This window comes from Colletotrichum fioriniae, assembly GCF_027942845.1.
Source record: "Colletotrichum fioriniae strain IMI 355084 chromosome Unknown scaffold_4, whole genome shotgun sequence".
Lineage (NCBI taxonomy): Eukaryota > Fungi > Ascomycota > Sordariomycetes > Glomerellales > Glomerellaceae > Colletotrichum > Colletotrichum fioriniae.
Genome location: NW_027076840.1, coordinates 33,579 through 49,018, shown reverse-complemented (window position 1 = coordinate 49,018; position 15,440 = coordinate 33,579). Strand labels below are relative to the sequence as shown.

At 52.4% G+C, this 15,440-nt stretch overlaps 5 protein-coding genes across 5 annotated transcripts; 2 read left to right on the top strand and 3 right to left on the bottom strand.

Moving 5' to 3' along the window:
• Positions 1–1,887: 1,887 nt before the first annotated feature.
• Positions 1,888–2,490, bottom strand: N0V96_003888 (uncharacterized protein; the record flags this gene model as incomplete). Its single annotated transcript, XM_053187954.2, has 3 exons — positions 1,888–2,050; positions 2,207–2,373; positions 2,461–2,490. The coding sequence occupies 3 exons, from the start codon at positions 2,488–2,490 to the stop codon at positions 1,888–1,890; spliced, it is 360 nt and encodes a 119-aa protein (XP_053053916.2).
• A 4,316-nt stretch (positions 2,491–6,806) lies between these two features.
• N0V96_003887 (uncharacterized protein) lies at positions 6,807–9,538 on the top strand (the record flags this gene model as incomplete). The annotated part of the gene is made up of 3 exons (XM_053187953.2): positions 6,807–6,981; positions 7,060–8,504; positions 8,582–9,538. 3 exons carry the CDS (start codon positions 6,807–6,809, stop codon positions 9,536–9,538), a joined length of 2,577 nt encoding a protein of 858 aa, XP_053053915.2.
• A 156-nt stretch (positions 9,539–9,694) lies between these two features.
• On the bottom strand, positions 9,695–10,919 carry NAS6 (putative ankyrin-repeat protein; the record flags this gene model as incomplete). The annotated part of the gene is made up of 6 exons (XM_065756967.1): positions 9,695–9,756; positions 9,974–10,174; positions 10,363–10,465; positions 10,568–10,696; positions 10,754–10,779; positions 10,865–10,919. 6 exons carry the CDS (start codon positions 10,917–10,919, stop codon positions 9,695–9,697), a joined length of 576 nt encoding a protein of 191 aa, XP_065614180.1.
• A 1,118-nt stretch (positions 10,920–12,037) lies between these two features.
• On the top strand, positions 12,038–13,483 carry PRP46 (pre-mRNA-splicing factor prp46; the record flags this gene model as incomplete). Its single annotated transcript, XM_053187951.2, has 1 exon — positions 12,038–13,483. One exon carries the CDS (start codon positions 12,038–12,040, stop codon positions 13,481–13,483), a length of 1,446 nt encoding a protein of 481 aa, XP_053053913.2.
• Positions 13,484–13,603: 120 nt separating this feature from the next.
• On the bottom strand, positions 13,604–14,302 carry ORC1 (Origin recognition complex, subunit 1; the record flags this gene model as incomplete). The annotated part of the gene is made up of 1 exon (XM_053187950.2): positions 13,604–14,302. One exon carries the CDS (start codon positions 14,300–14,302, stop codon positions 13,604–13,606), a length of 699 nt encoding a protein of 232 aa, XP_053053912.2.
• Positions 14,303–15,440: the final 1,138 nt, after the last annotated feature.

Below are 15,440 nucleotides of genomic sequence, written 5' to 3'. Positions count from 1 at the left end.
ACACTAGGTACCTGGAGGGTGAGGTGAGGATACGGATACCTAGTTCTGAATTAGTAGGTATGTCCTGGGTGCCTCCTTGACCTGGAACGTGGTAGTGCAGTTCAGCGCATGGTGGCAGGTGGGTAGGCATGGCAGGGGAGGTACGCAGATATCCTTCCATCAAGGCCCGAAACGGCTTAGCCTAATATCGTAGGGCTGCGCGATTGCTGACAGAGTGGGTTCATCGGTCTTGTACGGAGTAGTGTAGGGGTAACCGTGCTGACCTACGTGCCTACCTAGGTACCTAAGGTAAGTACACAGTAAAGGAAGGATGTGGTACCTACGCGCTTAGGCTTCGTAAGGTAAGGTGGCAGGTTCCTTGACCTCACCACATGGCGCTATACACCTACGTCTCATAAGGTAGGTAACTTGAGGTGTTTCTGGGTACGAGTAGAAGCGAAATGGGTAGTGATCTCAGAGCGTCAGTTACCTACCTTACCTTACTGTGATGTCTTGTCAGACCTACACTAAGGTACCTTGGGTAGGGAGGGCAGACACGCCGCACATGTGGTACCGATATTCGTACCTAGGTGGATGGCACTGCAAATCCCTTGTCGTGTCAAGGTCTCAAACCCCGGCCCCGCCACCCCGGCCACCCCCTCACTTATGAGTCCTCGAGCGATGAGCGATGAGCGGCAAGCCCTCACGTCTCCAGCAAAATGCCACTGCCAGCCATCCATCAACCCACCTTATCAGGCAGCCGTTTTTTTTTTGTTTTTTTTGGCCTACCTTAGTCGTGGCATCCTGCGAGAACGGCCGGGCTGGCGCAGTGAAATATTTCACTCAAGCCATCAGCTCCTTGCCCTAGGTAAGTAGTCAAACGTGGACCAACATCCTAAAGCACCCTTTTTGCGGCTGCCTGCGTACCCAGGTAAGGTAATTATAGCAGCCCGAATCAGCTCGTGTACCCTCAAGTACCAACGGGCCAGGCCTAGGCCACCAGAGCTGAACCTCAGCCGCCGGGTCTTACCTTGGGTGTACACACACAGTACCACAAGAGGGCTGACCGCCGGTAATTTGAAAAACAATGAGAGACGACCAAGTTGGCTTGGACGAAACTGCCCTTTTTAGAAGCTGATGGCGGCAAACTCGCACCAGTCGCATTGGTCTGCTGGACGTCCATGATGTTGCCACACTTTACAGCAGTGTAGGCCTCTTCTGCAGACCCAGAGCGATTAGACTTCATCACCAATGAAGACCCATCTGCTCTAGACGAACACGCGAGACCGGTGGCATGAGACTTTGCCGACGTGAGAGAGGGCGCGGCGCCTAGATTGTCGGCGCACGTCGTAAAGACAGCAAGGACACTCGCTCCTCTTCGTCCAACTATTGGCAGTAATAAACTTCAGACCCAGCTTCCACGTCTTGCCAGTGCGAGGGTATCTCGTCCCGATCTCCAGTCACCTCACAGAGTCATCACTCATATGGTTCGTTACCCCATGCTGACACGCATGAATATAGCTCTGAACTGCAAAGAGTGCTCCGCGTCGTCCATTACAGCACCGTTACTTGCGCCCTCATGTCTCGAGCCAAGTTGATGCCCGAAGAAAGTCTCCAGACGAGGCTGTTATCAAGTGAAGCGACCACGAACATGCACACGCACTTTGTTCGCGCCGCATTGCGAGCGATCGCTCGAGAGAAGATGTCTTCAGATGCTGTTCTACCCGTATTCGGAGCCGTAGGAGTGCTTATCAACTCGGAGACGCTTGGCGTCCCGTCCCGACGCTTAAAGATGATTGCATGGGGAAACATTCCACCTCCGCCTCCTTCTTCCGTTGTCCATGATGCAATAAGCCCCTGATCCCGTCGTTTGGTCCCCCTTCCTCTGGCCTCTTACAGCATCTGCCATCATGACTGCGCCTTGAGCATCTGGTCAATGTGCTGCCGGCTGTTCTTGTACGTGGTCTCCAGGTAGTGCAGCTTCTGGCTCAGCTTCTCAACCTCGCCCTCCCTATCCTTGATTTGGCCCTCCAGTTTCTGTGTAAGCTGCGGGATGGGCAACGCGACGAACCTTTTCCGCCCCGAGGCTGGGCGTCAGCAATATAATCTATAGACTCTGGTCTTATTGCCCCTGGCTGCAGCCGCTTCGTCATCCGACATCCGTCAAACACGGAACTTGGCTGCAGCGCACACAATGAGAATATAGGTCAGCAGGGAATTTACGTACATCTTGCCGACACCTTCGTAGACGTTCAAATTCGGGGGCAAGGTGGAAACCTCATCAAGCGTCAGACGGACCATACGCATTTCTCGTTGCTTTGCCGTCATTTGTGTGCGTGCCTGGCCAATCTGCTGCTGGGCCACGATGGCTTGGGTTTCGATTTCTCGAATCAGCTAGACGGATACACGTGTGAGTAAACGGCAGCTGAAGTGCAGAGTAGGAACCAAAGGCATGGGGTCCTATCATTGTTGTCCTCTCACCTTTTCAAGCGCTTGGTTCGGGATAGACATGTTGACTTGATGCAACAATACAACGGTTCCCGGGGGGGCACGTTGGATCGGTGCCCCTGGCAAGTTGCTCTTCCTAGCTCAAACGATAAAGGCTGACGCGGATGAAACTGGATTTTTGCAATTGAATTCAGCGTCGTTGGCGACGATATTGTGGGCAAGCTGAGGTGTGAGATTACTATGAGAAGGGGATTTCGTTTGGCTGAAGCTCGCGACAAGGTGGGGTTGGTTAGTGGACGACGCCTGACCGGTGACTGCGTGTAGTGTTGGTTTAGAAAGGTGGTACTCCTACGGAATCTGAAATCACATACTAAAGCTTTGAGGCACTCCTTGCCTAAGGTACCTATCAGTGGAGAAAGGCTTTTAGTAAGATATGCAATAAGTAAAAACACAAACCTTCAGCAGATTATGCATTTATCGCTGCTTCATGTTCACTGGCTCCGCACTTAGTTACTTACCTTAACTACAGGGTAGGGTACCTAAGGCGGGATAGATGAATTGAGGAAGGCATTACACTTTCTTTCACTTTGCAGAAGGTCAAACGAGATCTAAAATTTGTGTTTGTCTCAAATCGATTGCAATTGATGGGGTATCTGTAGCATGCCGTAGGTGCGGGCACACATTATCCTGTAATCTGAGCCCAGCAGTGCTGGCTGCTGGATATATCTATCTGCCAATGGTTCAAGATAAGGCTCCTGAAGGTGCTTATTTTTTTTCTTACCTTGAGAATATGCGGCTGCTGTCACCGAGACCTCGACCGGGGTGCCTGTGCATTTTTATCTTGTACGGCTGCCGGTTGCCTGTACATGGTTGACGTCCGTATTCCTCAGTCCGACTTCTCTGCTTTGACCACTAGCGGTATCGACGAAAGCGACCTTGGCCAGACGAGTTTGTACTCATCTTCGTGGCCCTCGAGACATCTGCGTAGCCATATTCCCCATGTGATGTAGTAGTAAGCTATAACTCATTAGCACAAGCCGGAGATGGGAATGCCGTATGTTCTCTGTCCCATACCTCCTATACACCACGTTAGCAACGACCTTGGTAGAAATGATAGTACCGCTCCAATCGAAATACGTACCAACACCTGTCATTAAGTGCCACCAAGCATGACCCTCGAGCAGTGCGCCCCAAGGCAGACCAAGCTGTCGTCGCCATTGCCTTATCTGGCCGCAGAAGGCATTGTCAATATTCCAAATGAGAAACCCCATGAGGAAGACACTGAGTCCTAATCAGTCATGTCAGCATGGTAGAACAACGTGTATGGCTTGTGGCCGTTCCAAGAGACCTGTTCCAACCATGATCCACATGGTGTTGAGAATGAAATTGGCCTTGTCCTTGTTTCTTCGTGACAGAACTGGCCGCAGCTGCGTCTCCATAACATACAAGCTGCGTAAAACAACCTGCACAGCATTAGTCAGCATTCCGACAAGGCCGACAAGGAAGGCATCTAAGCGCTGAGTGGGTTCAAAATCTTACCGTTGCTGTTAACGCCGCATAGCAGGCCTGGTGGAAAGCCGGATCTTTGGTGATGTGGTAGTAGGACTTTGGTACAGTAGTCAGACCTTTGGGCTCTCACAACCATCACGCCGGGGATGGTGGTTTAGGATTCACACACCGTAATGAGGCCAGCTAAGAGAACGAGACCGCTGCCTAACAAGACCGAAAATCTGCTGGACTTTGAGTATGAAAACGTTGCAAAGACCATGAGACACGTGGTGTATATCATGGACAGCTCGTCGATAAGCTGCATGGGGTCTAGGCAAGTAGTTATGTTAGTTCAGCACTCCGGGTGCAGGTAGCAGAAGATGTAATGGGCGAGGAGCGAGGACGAACACTTCAAAGATGTATGGAAGGCCGTAGAGCCCAGTCCAACGATAACGTATCCAAGATATGCTACTAGGAAAATGCGTGGGTGACTCTGAGATACGCAATTGTGCACGCCTTTGAAGCCAAGCCATAGGAATAGGAGGTTGGTCAAGGTCTTTCAAAGGACCAAGTTAGTAAAGATAAGAGCTGACTGAAGCAGGGAAATTTGGTAGTCACTTACATTGCAAACTTCAGCACAGTAATAAGAAACTACGTAGTCCTGTGTCGGCAAAGGTAAGCAGGGGTCAGCAACACCAAAGATGGCGAAGAGCTGTCACACCGGTAGACGATGTGTTTCTCACCTCTTCGCAGAAATTCAGAGTTGAAGTCTTTTCTCCCCAGTAGCCCTCCGAGGTATCATCATTGTACGCCACGCGCAGGGCCTGGAACAGTGGAGATGAAGCCATTGGTGACGAACAACCTTGACCGGATCTAACCGGGCCAGCGAGACAAGAGGCAGGAGGCAAAGGAGCAGCTTTTCCTCAGCTCAAACGGGCACTGGCTCGAAACAACACAGATTGCAGCTTTGTTGGGAGAGAGAGAGAGAGAGAGAGGGAGAGAAGGGGTTGTACTGGTACTTTGCCACAGTTGCAGAGAATGGAAAAGTCTCCGAGTGTTCCAAAAAGGTCTTTTAAACTTTCCGTCTGCGTGTTCCGAGCGGCGCTGGAGACACAAAGGTGAGAAAGCAGAACAGTAAGGCACGCGCCCAGTATACACAGAGAATATGAGAGAGATAGAGAGAGAGGGTGAGGGAATGGGAGAACGAGAGAAGGAGAGGGGGGATATGGGGAGGGGGAATACTACTAAACTCGCAGAAAGTGCCGGGTCGCTCGGGAGGAAAGTTGAATCAGTCAGTATCTTGCGAAAGACTGGGCCAGATTCCGCCAGTTGACCTCCAGTTGCACAGCAGAGCGATGGACAGCCACAAGCACTTTGGTTGGTACTCAAAGAGATGGGAGGTATTGTAGGTTGCAAGTTGGGGAGGATTGTCTTGGACTACCTTAATTCGTGGCCCTGCTCGTTCGTTGTCCGATGTTTGGAAATCTGCGGTATGAGAGCACGACGGGCCTGTGGCATGCAACTTTGCGGGAGTGGGAAAGAAGACGCACTACGATCAACGTAAGTGATTACGGTCTTATACCTTATGGTAAATGGTAAAGAATGAATTCTGTCCATAAATCGACGAAGATGGCGAAGACAATCCATGGAACCTCGTTGGTTCCACGTTGCAGACACGACTCGGTTCAGCTCCGGTGGACGTTCCGAGGCCCCAGCGGAGGATGACGTACCTTACCTCTTGCAGCCCCTACCGGAATGCGGTAGAGGCACATGTGCACGCTATTCGCATGGGTAATCGGGTTGGAGGCTCTTATAAGGTCATTTTCCTGCTTACTTTCATGTTCACTGGAATGAGTAGGTATCCCAAAATTTAGTGGTTAGCGTTGTGTTGATAGCAGCGCAATGGCCATCTTTCTGACTATTACAAACCCAAATGATCTACCTTGGAGAGTATCTAGTTCGCGTCAAGTCACAACTTGCGTTGTTCTTCGTCGAAAAGGTCTCCATAGAGCGCCATTAGCCGCCTTAGCGGGGGACCCTTGCAGGAAAGGTACTGTATACCCATCATGTTGTCTTGACGGATCCACGCCATGGAGATACTTACCGGGTGGCCGCAAAGATGATGGTACGCAGTACCATAGTATCACGACCTTGGGCTGGAGATGTGCCCATTTTGATCACATTGTATTAATTTAATGTGCCTCACTTACACCAAAGGCAAGTTCCTTTGTAATACCAGAGCTGCACACTCATTGAGGCTCCCAGCGTGAAACGGTCACCCCTCCTTGAGCCAGATCTTCGCGCTGTAAGAACTGTGGTTTTGTCATCTGCTCAAGTATCAGTGCCGTGTGCACTCTGTACGGAGTACCTTGACCTTACCTCCCTGCCTTGCCGCGACCCGACACGGAACCGCAACTGCGCTTTGCCCAACCTAAATAAACGATATTGCTCCAGCTCCCTTACATGCCACGTTGGTCGTCCATACGAGCATTCTTTGTCTACACAACTAGCACAGAAAACCAACACATCCATCCTTCCACTTCTTCTCAGCCGACCGACGCTCAAACCGATTACTAGCTGCCGCGCTGTACTGCATTGCTCTTCTTCGTCGCAACCGGCCCACCTCCTTCAGCACCACGAATCCCAAAGCTTCTCGCTGTTACTCGTCACCGAACACGCAACCTCCACACTTTCTTGCCGAGTACGGGGCAAGTCAACTCTCCTTCTTGCGAGTCGGTAGCACGGCAGCTCGATTCACTCCCATTGTGTCACGGTCTTAGGAATCCTACTCGAAATGTTCATGACCTCCGAAACACATAACAGACACGAGGCATAGCCCAGCCGTCTTCGTTTCTACGTACCCAGGACCGATACAACAGCCGATTGTCATTATGGCAGCTCCCGCAAAGTCGACGCGTTGGGGCTCTTTCCTCCAGCAAGCTGTTGCCGGCGTCGAGGCCCGCCTCGATAACATGCTTGCTGAGGGAGAGAATGGAGCTATCCCGCCGCAAGCTCCCCAGTCTGCTACGGCTTCTACCACGGCTCCCTCCAAGGACCAGCAAATAAGTAAACCATCCCGCTCCCTGTGACTCAAACCATCGTGGAGTGATACCACAGTAATGGCACTGACCATATCTACTTCAGGCCAGCCTCGATCCTCAACGAGCAGCCGTACCAACGACCGCCTACAAGAGCGTCTTGCAAAGGCCATTGCCGCTAAAAGCACTCAGCCGTCCGATGCTCGTAGCGTAACATCAGACTCCCAGAGTGCTCGACCGAGCGCTGATGGCGGTCGTCCAGGAGTCGGTACGCTTCAAAAACGGGGTGCCGATGCCCCTAGCCCAGCAAACACCCCAGCTCCGGCAGCAATCACGACTGAGGCCGCCGCACCCAATAACACCATGCAGGATGAGGGCGATACTTTCGAGGCTTCCAAAGGAGATCGCCTGGATAGCCAGCGAGCTCCGGATTCACCGGAGAGGAGCCGAAACTCGGAGGCTCAGCCGGAAGGTACCTCTGCCGCCCCCGGTCAACAACTAGAACTCGAGACAGCCATCACCTTAATTGGTAACCGTCTCGAATGCAAGGATTGTGCGGTACTTCATGCACAGGTGGAGGCTCTGGAAGCTAGGGCAGAACAATCAGCAAAGGAGCAACAGGAGGAGATGCATCACTATGTCGAACAGTTTGAGTCCATGCAGGCAAAGCTGCAATTCCTGGCACGGGATGCTACAGACGCCGCACGAACGTCGGTGGCGGCGGCAACTGCGGGAAGTCACGAGCGAATCCTTGCCGAAAGGGACATGAAGATTACGGCTCTTATGGACGAAGGCCGGAATTTGGCCGCCACGGAGCAGAAACATCGGGTCATTATCAGGAAACTGAGGGCGCAGATCGCAGGCGACGAGAAAACTTTGGGAGAGCTGCGTGCTCGTCAAGAAAAGCTGACTGCCGACGTGGAAACCCTACGCCCCCGAGCCAGCCGCGTCGAGGAACTGGAACACTCGAACCAAGAACTGCAGATCAAATCTAATGGAATGCAAGATGAACTAAGCGCGTTGCGCGATGAAGTGTCAACAAACAAATCAACGATGCAGAGGCTTCGGGATGATCTCCGGAGAGCCTCTGACCAGGCTACTTCCGCTGTAGGTAAAGCGAACGAGGAGGCGCTGACCGCCGAGAAACGCCGCGTTAAGGACCTTGAAGATACCGTCGCTGCATTGCAGCTGGAGCGAAGCCTCATCGCTGGTCGGGCAAAGGAAAGTGCAGCAGAGGCAGAAGCAAAAGTAGCGCGCGCCGCCGAACGCGCCCGCGCCGCCGAACTCGAAACGAAGGCGGAGCTTCAAGCAATGGAGGGGAAGCTGGAGGCGATGCGTGCGCTAGCGGAAGAGGCGTCCTCTGGCGCTGTGGGTGATTCTCAAGTCAAACTTTTGCGTCAAGTGGAAACACTGCAGACGCAACATGCCATTGCTGCCGAAAATTGGCAGGGTATTGAGGCCAGTCTGGTCGCACGAGTAGCCAACCTTGAGCGCGAGAGGGATGATGCTCTGCGACGCGAATCAGACATGCGGAAAAAGGCTAGAGAGACTGTAAGGCGCATTACTATTCCTCCAGCCCATATACTGGAGCTTCTGTCATTGAGTGTCATTAATCTAAGCGGTTACAGGCAACCCGATGCAAACGCCAGGATGAGGAGCTTCAAGAGCTCACGAGCAGATTTCCCAACTATCAACGGGATATCGAGAGCATTCAGGCTCGTAATGAGACGCTGCAGAAAAGAGCAGAGAGCGCCGAGGCAGCGCTATCTCAGGTCAGGCTCGACCTCGAAAAGCAGCAGGCAGCTTGGAAGACTGAAACCAACGAGCCCGACCGTCGGCCTTGGCTGGAAGACCACTTACCCGGTCCTGGATCTAGGGTTCAGAGTCGCCCAGACTCGCCCTTGCTCTCCGTGCCTACGCGTACGATGAGTAACGACCTGCTACTTCTGCACAGCGTATCTGGCAAGGGTCGCAAAATATCGACCCCGACTAGTGGAACAGACGGTTTCCCAGAGGGTTCACAGCTAGGGAGAAGACTGTCAAGCCAGCCTCCTGCAAGACCGTCCATGCTGCCTAGCGGCTCCAACCTACCGGTTGCACCTTCCGTTACTTCATTCGAGTTGCCTCCAGACTCGCTACCTACGCCCACATCGTACGCAGGCGACAAAGACGATTTGTTTGACGGCATAGAAACATCGTCTTCACCTCGTCAAATGATGCAGGATATGGTTTCCGTGTCAACGGTTGGTGCAGGGCCTTCGGTGCAGCTGGTCGAAAGAATGAGTGCGGCCATCCGTCGTTTGGAAGCGGAGAAAGTAACGTCTCGGGAAGAGCTGGCGCGCATATCGGGACAAAGAGACGACGCTAGAGCTGAGATTGTTTCGTTGATGAAGGAACTGGAGTCGAGCAAGACGGCTTCAAAACGGGTGACCGAGTTGGAGGGACAGGTTGAGGATTTGAACTCGAGATACCAGACAACACTAGAATTACTCGGGGAGAAGAGCGAGCTAGTAGAAGAGTTGCGGGCTGACGTGCAGGATGTCAAGGCCATGTATCGCGACTTAGTAGAGCGCACAATCAGATGAAGGAATAATAAGTGCTGAGCACACGAAGCAAACGTATTCTGCACGCTGTTGTCATTTGCTGCGAGTCAATGTGAGAGTGTAATCTCACCACCGCCCTAGCTAGGGAGACGAGATACCGTATGCTATTCCTGTGGCTAGCTCAGCTATCTCATAGCTCTATGCCCTCCTCCTCGGCAGCGCGTTCAATGAACCGGCGGACCTGCAGAGGCTCTCGAGCCCTAAGGTTAGCCAATATAGTTTGTAAATCAAGAAGTCTGTCGAGCTGATATGATCACGTACCTCTTTATCAGGGGCCAAATCTAGAGGTAGACACCCATCATTGTCCTTTTTGTTGATCACGGCGCCAGCTTTTAGTAAAGCTACTGCTGTGTCACCTGGTGAAGAATGTCAATCATAGTTCGTATCGCGTAGCTTGGGGATTGGAATGAGGCGCACCGTGGCCCTCAGCAACAGCGTGGTGCAGGGCAGTGTAGCCAGAGGCGTCGGTGGCATTGAGGGGACTCCCGTGTTTGATCAGAAGTGCCACCATCGGAACTGAGCCTACGGCAGCAGCCCTGTGTATGGCATACTGGCTGCGTTTGTCGCGGATCTTGGTGGATGCGGGCGGTTCGTGGTTGAGAAGCTTTTTCGCGACGTCTAAGTTGTTTTTTGATGCCACAAAGTGCATAACACTCTGTGATCAACCTGAATTAGGTTCTGAATAGGAGTAAGGGAAGCAGTGGAAATCCTCTCCTACTTACCTGTCCGTTATGGTCTGGAACATGCAAGTGATTATTAGAAGCGTCTAAATTTGAGGGCGCACAATTAAAATGAAGATATCTTACTCTTCAGGTTGACATCGGCGCCCTTTTGGAGAAATAAATTGACGAGATCCTCGCCATCTTTGAGGCTTGCAGAGATCATCAGTGGCGTCCAGCCGCTGCCATCCTAGGTGTCAAGAATTAAGCTTAGTGTGTGTTTCACAGTCAAGTGGATGGTTGACAATCATGATACATCCTCAGAGCAAAGCCTCCCAGAAATCTCACTTACTTGGACATCAGGGTCAAAGCTACGACTCTGCGTAAGTAGGATGACGATGTCGATGCAGTTGGAGGACGCGGCCCAGTGTATGGGAAGTCTGCCGTCATCGTCTTCTCGTACAGCCAGCTTGGGTTCCGTCTACAATACGATGTCAGTCAATGCATATTCCTAGCGTGGCCTCAAAATAGAAGCTACCTTGAGTATGGTTTCTGCGATAGATACTGCAGGTACGGTTAGCCACATTCCTAAGATATGGCGTTTTGAGAAGCAAAGCGACGGCTGCTGACTTCTTGACACAATAAGTACCTTTGCCCTCGCGAGCTGCAGTATGAAGAGGAAACTTGTCCTGAGCCTCTGGCATCCTGACTATTATCTCCTTCTAGTTGAGGTTTCCGACAGTCATGTAATGGTGACCAGTGTTTGGTGGCGTGCTGTGGTACGAAGGTAAATGTCGTTACGTGAAGCTGATAGTGTTGGGGGCCAGATCCCGTGGGAAGTCAATTTCGGTGAGAGACGAGCTCAAAGTTACACGTAGAGTTATAGTCGATGACAAACCCGACGGACACCTACTGTACCAGGAAGCTGAATGCACAGGGAGGGCCTATTATCGATAGGAATATCCGCGTGTCCCTTGTCCGGGATGAAATGATGAAAGGTGAGGAGGGCAGTTGTTGAGGTAGCAAAGAGGAGACAAGTAGCAGTCGGTCCCTCAAGTAATGTAGATAGATACCTGAGGTAGGCCCTACCACCTTGTTTTCAAAATTCCAAAGTCGGCACCGATAAGTTCACTTCAGCCGCCGTCCGGAGTTGATACGCAATAAGCAACGTTGTCACTACCGTTACCTCACATAGGTAAGATACGCAGCAGAACTACGCAGTCATGGAACCTAGTGACGGAGCTCACAAAGAGGTCCGACAGAAGCTAGGTTTCTAGGTGGCAGGTAGATACATCTTGCGAGGCTGAGGTACCTCGCCTTACACATTACCGGCTACATCAAGCTTAAGGGAACCGGGTGAACGTCGTATACTCACCGGTGTGACTTCGTTCAGAAATTTTCATCGCCACAGATCTCTCGATACCTTAGAGTAGTGCCGTAAAGACTCACCGCTTAAAGTCCCAAGTGACCTGGAGCCTGATGGTACCTATTCAAGGCAAAGTACGGATACTGTACGTGAATACTGTTAGTCAGGTAAGGTAAGGTAGGACCGCAGGCTGGTACCTACCAGGTATGCGGCGATACAGGTACGTACCCACACAAACCGGCGCTGCAGATGGATATCCAATTCAAGACTCTGGCGCGTCAGTGTTTTTCCAACCCATCCCATCTCATTCTGCCGCACCGCGACGCACCACGATAACTCTCCAGCACTTGGCGCATAGGCTGGATCGTCGTATCAACGCAAATCCAAACAGAACGCGCTTCTGCGATATTTCCGCTCCATCGACTCAGTCAGGCTGCCACTGCGATGGGAGCCGCTATGGCTGAACCGACGGCGCCCTCGTCAGACACCACCCCTTTAAGATCCCTCCTAGACGGCAATCAGAAGACGACCCGAACTATTTACTCCCAGGCTCCCGGCCTCCCCTCCAGGAAACGACAAAGAACTGAGCCTAGCGACTCATCGGCCGAGAAGCCCAGCGACGAAACGAGTGCCGATCGCCGCTTCAGACTCGAATACTTCGGCGTTCAGCAGCTTCCACCAGCTCTTGCTGCTAAGCAGCCCGCTCCCACCAAGGCACGACGAATCAAGGCACACTCCAAGCCAGAGCAGGCTCTCGTCAGAGAAAACTCTGCACGAAAGCTTCTCGAGGGCCCCAATGGACCCGGCCCTGGCGCTCCTACCATCAATAACGAAAGACCCGGCGCCAAAGACAATGACTCCCAGCTGTCCCAGCCCACAAGTCTGACCCGAGCGGGCGCGTCAACTCCTCACGGCGCCAGGCCTGAGTGGCATCCGCCATGGAAGCTAATGAGAGTCATTTCTGGTCACTTGGGATGGGTTCGGAGCTTAGCGGTCGAGCCAGGCAATAAGTGGTTTGCAAGTGGTGCTGGCGACAGGACTATCAAGATCTGGGATTTAGCCACCGGCTCCTTACGCCTGACTCTGACTGGTCATATATCGACGGTACGTGGCCTTGCCGTAAGCCCGCGCCACCCTTATTTGTTCTCTTGTGGCGAAGACAAGATGGTCAAATGCTGGGATCTCGAGACAAACAAGGTTATCCGCCACTACCATGGCCATCTAAGCGGCGTCTACACACTTTCTCTTCATCCTACCTTGGACGTACTGGTCACTGGCGGTCGAGACGGTGTCGCAAGAGTCTGGGACATGCGAACCCGAAGCAATATTCACGTGTTATCCGGCCACACCGGGACTGTATCGGACGTCAAGTGTCAAGAGGCTGATCCTCAGGTCATGACCGGCTCGTTAGACGCGACAGTGAGACTCTGGGATCTGGCTGCCGGAAAGACAATGGGTGTCTTGACACATCACAAAAAGGGCGTCAGGGCATTGGCCACGCATCCCTCAGAGTTTACGTTTGCCAGTGGTAGCACGGGAAGTATCAAGCAGTGGAAATGTCCCGAAGGAGCCTTCATGCAGAACTTCGACGGCCACAATGCTATCATCAATACGCTCAGCGTTAACCAGGAAAGCGTTATGTTTTCGGGTGGCGATAATGGCTCCATGAGTTTCTGGGACTGGAAGACAGGCCACCGCTTCCAGGCTCTAGATACTACGGCACAGCCTGGGTCCTTGGACGCCGAGGCGGGCATCATGAGCTCTACATTTGATCGCTCCGGGCTGCGTTTGATTTGCGGAGAGGCCGACAAGACGATCAAGATATGGAAGCAGGATGAGAAGGCGACGCCTGAGTCTCACCCCATTATCTGGCAGCCAACACTGGCCAGACGCAAGTACTAGATACTAGCATAGGATATCTGTAGAATAGGATTGGCTCGGAAACCCCTGCCTTGCTTGACATTAATAGATACCCGAACCCAAAGCTTACCTGAATTCGGGACCTATAGTACAGACAGTGATCTAGAAAAACAGCCCCAGGGCTTTGACTTCTCCGTCATCTCGAAACGCCATCTTGACCTCCTCATCACCCACAGCAAGACGCGCCTTGCTTGGTCGTTCTGGTTTATGTGCTTCTAGTACAATGATGCCAGCGCCCATTAGTTCAAGTGCCGCCTGAGGAAGTGCCAGAGACTGGACTACTCGGATACTACCATTGCCTTGGCCGACATCGCCTCCTGATGGCCCCGTTGATAGGGCCCCAAGGGGAGTGGATTCGAGAGCCGTCGAGTCCAACTTGATGATGCGGTGTATTTCGTCGACTACGTCGCCAAATGTCGTCTCAGCCGCGCCGCTTCTTTGCATTCTGACTAGTAATGAGCACAGGAATAGTTTGGGTCCGAAAGGTAGAGACCGAAGGTATTGTTGGACAGGGTTGGTCGTGGCCTCGTTGATGGCACGTTTGATCGTGGCGATAGTAACTTTGACTGGTGCATCTGATGGTCTGCCGTTACTCGGGTTTGGTCGTCGTGCCTCAGGGTCGCCTGCAAGTTTCTCAAAGCGGGAGTCGCCTTCGGCGAGCTCTACAGCTCGTCTACAGATGTCCAGGGCTCTTCTTGCATCGCCGCTTACTGCAGCCACTTTCCGGCTGGCGAACTGAATAGCGTCCGCCTCCACGATGCTTCCGGGCACACACTCCAGCCTAGACTGGATAATCTTCATGAGTTGTTCATGGTTATAGCCTGGGAAGGTGATTCTTGTCAAGCCTGATTTTTCACATCAGCTTGACATACTTTCGCAGTACGCATGCATAGAACCCACCTATGCGACTACTGATTTTGTTACTCAGAGTTCTCTCCGGAAGGTCCATGGTATTCGCAACGGCGAGGACAATAAGCCTGCTATGTCGAAGGCCAGGCCAATTGAAAAAGTTGTACATGACGCTCTGGTTCTTCGTCACCAGCTGGTCCAGTTCATCCATCAGCACAACACACGGTGTCCGGCGAGGACTTGGATTGCTGAACTCTCTCTCTAAAAGGTCGATGGCTTGCGTAGGACTGACTCTTTCGCCTTTGAGTGCCTCCCATAGGAGAGTATAGGACTGGTGAGGGTCGGTGATCTTCATGCCATTGATCTCTACGAATATGAAATCGTCAAGTTCGTCGGCCGTAACACTATCCTCTAGGCGAGATATCACTTCTCGGACAGTGGCTGTCTTCCCGGTTCCTGGAGTACCAGCAATATAGATACAGCTTCCTGAACCATCCGCAATGGCTGCCTCCAAGTGTGAATACACCAGATTGAACTCGCTCTCGCGGCAAGGCAAGCTTCTTGGTACTGAGGCAACGTGGAGCTGGGAACGAGCCAGCTGAAAAGGCGAAGACTGCAAACGCTTTGGCGACAGTTTCCTCGTACCTAAAGGCGTAAACTCGAGCGTCTTCTTCACCACGATCCTGTATGAACGCGGCCGGTTAGGCAAGGCGCCTAGTGAATTAGGTATGGAGCAGAGACATACCGTTTACGAGACCCAGGTGTCGTCGTTATCCGGGCATCTCCTTTGGGCGTTGAATGTTCGGCCCGAGGGGTTCGTTTGGGCGTCGATGCACCTGCCAAACGATCTGAGATCATCTTGTACGACTGCTCCGGTGTTGATTGCCTCGCTGCCTGGCCATGTCGCGTCGACTTTGTTTGTGATTTGACGAACCCGATCAAGTCAGAGACGCCCTGCTCACTCGCATGATACACTTCTTCCCACACAAACTCATCTGTGTAGGTTGCTGTTCTTGTGTTGCATGCGCGACGGCAGATGAAGGTCTTACCAAAATCGGGTGAGGATCGAGGTATTTTACCGGACGGGTAC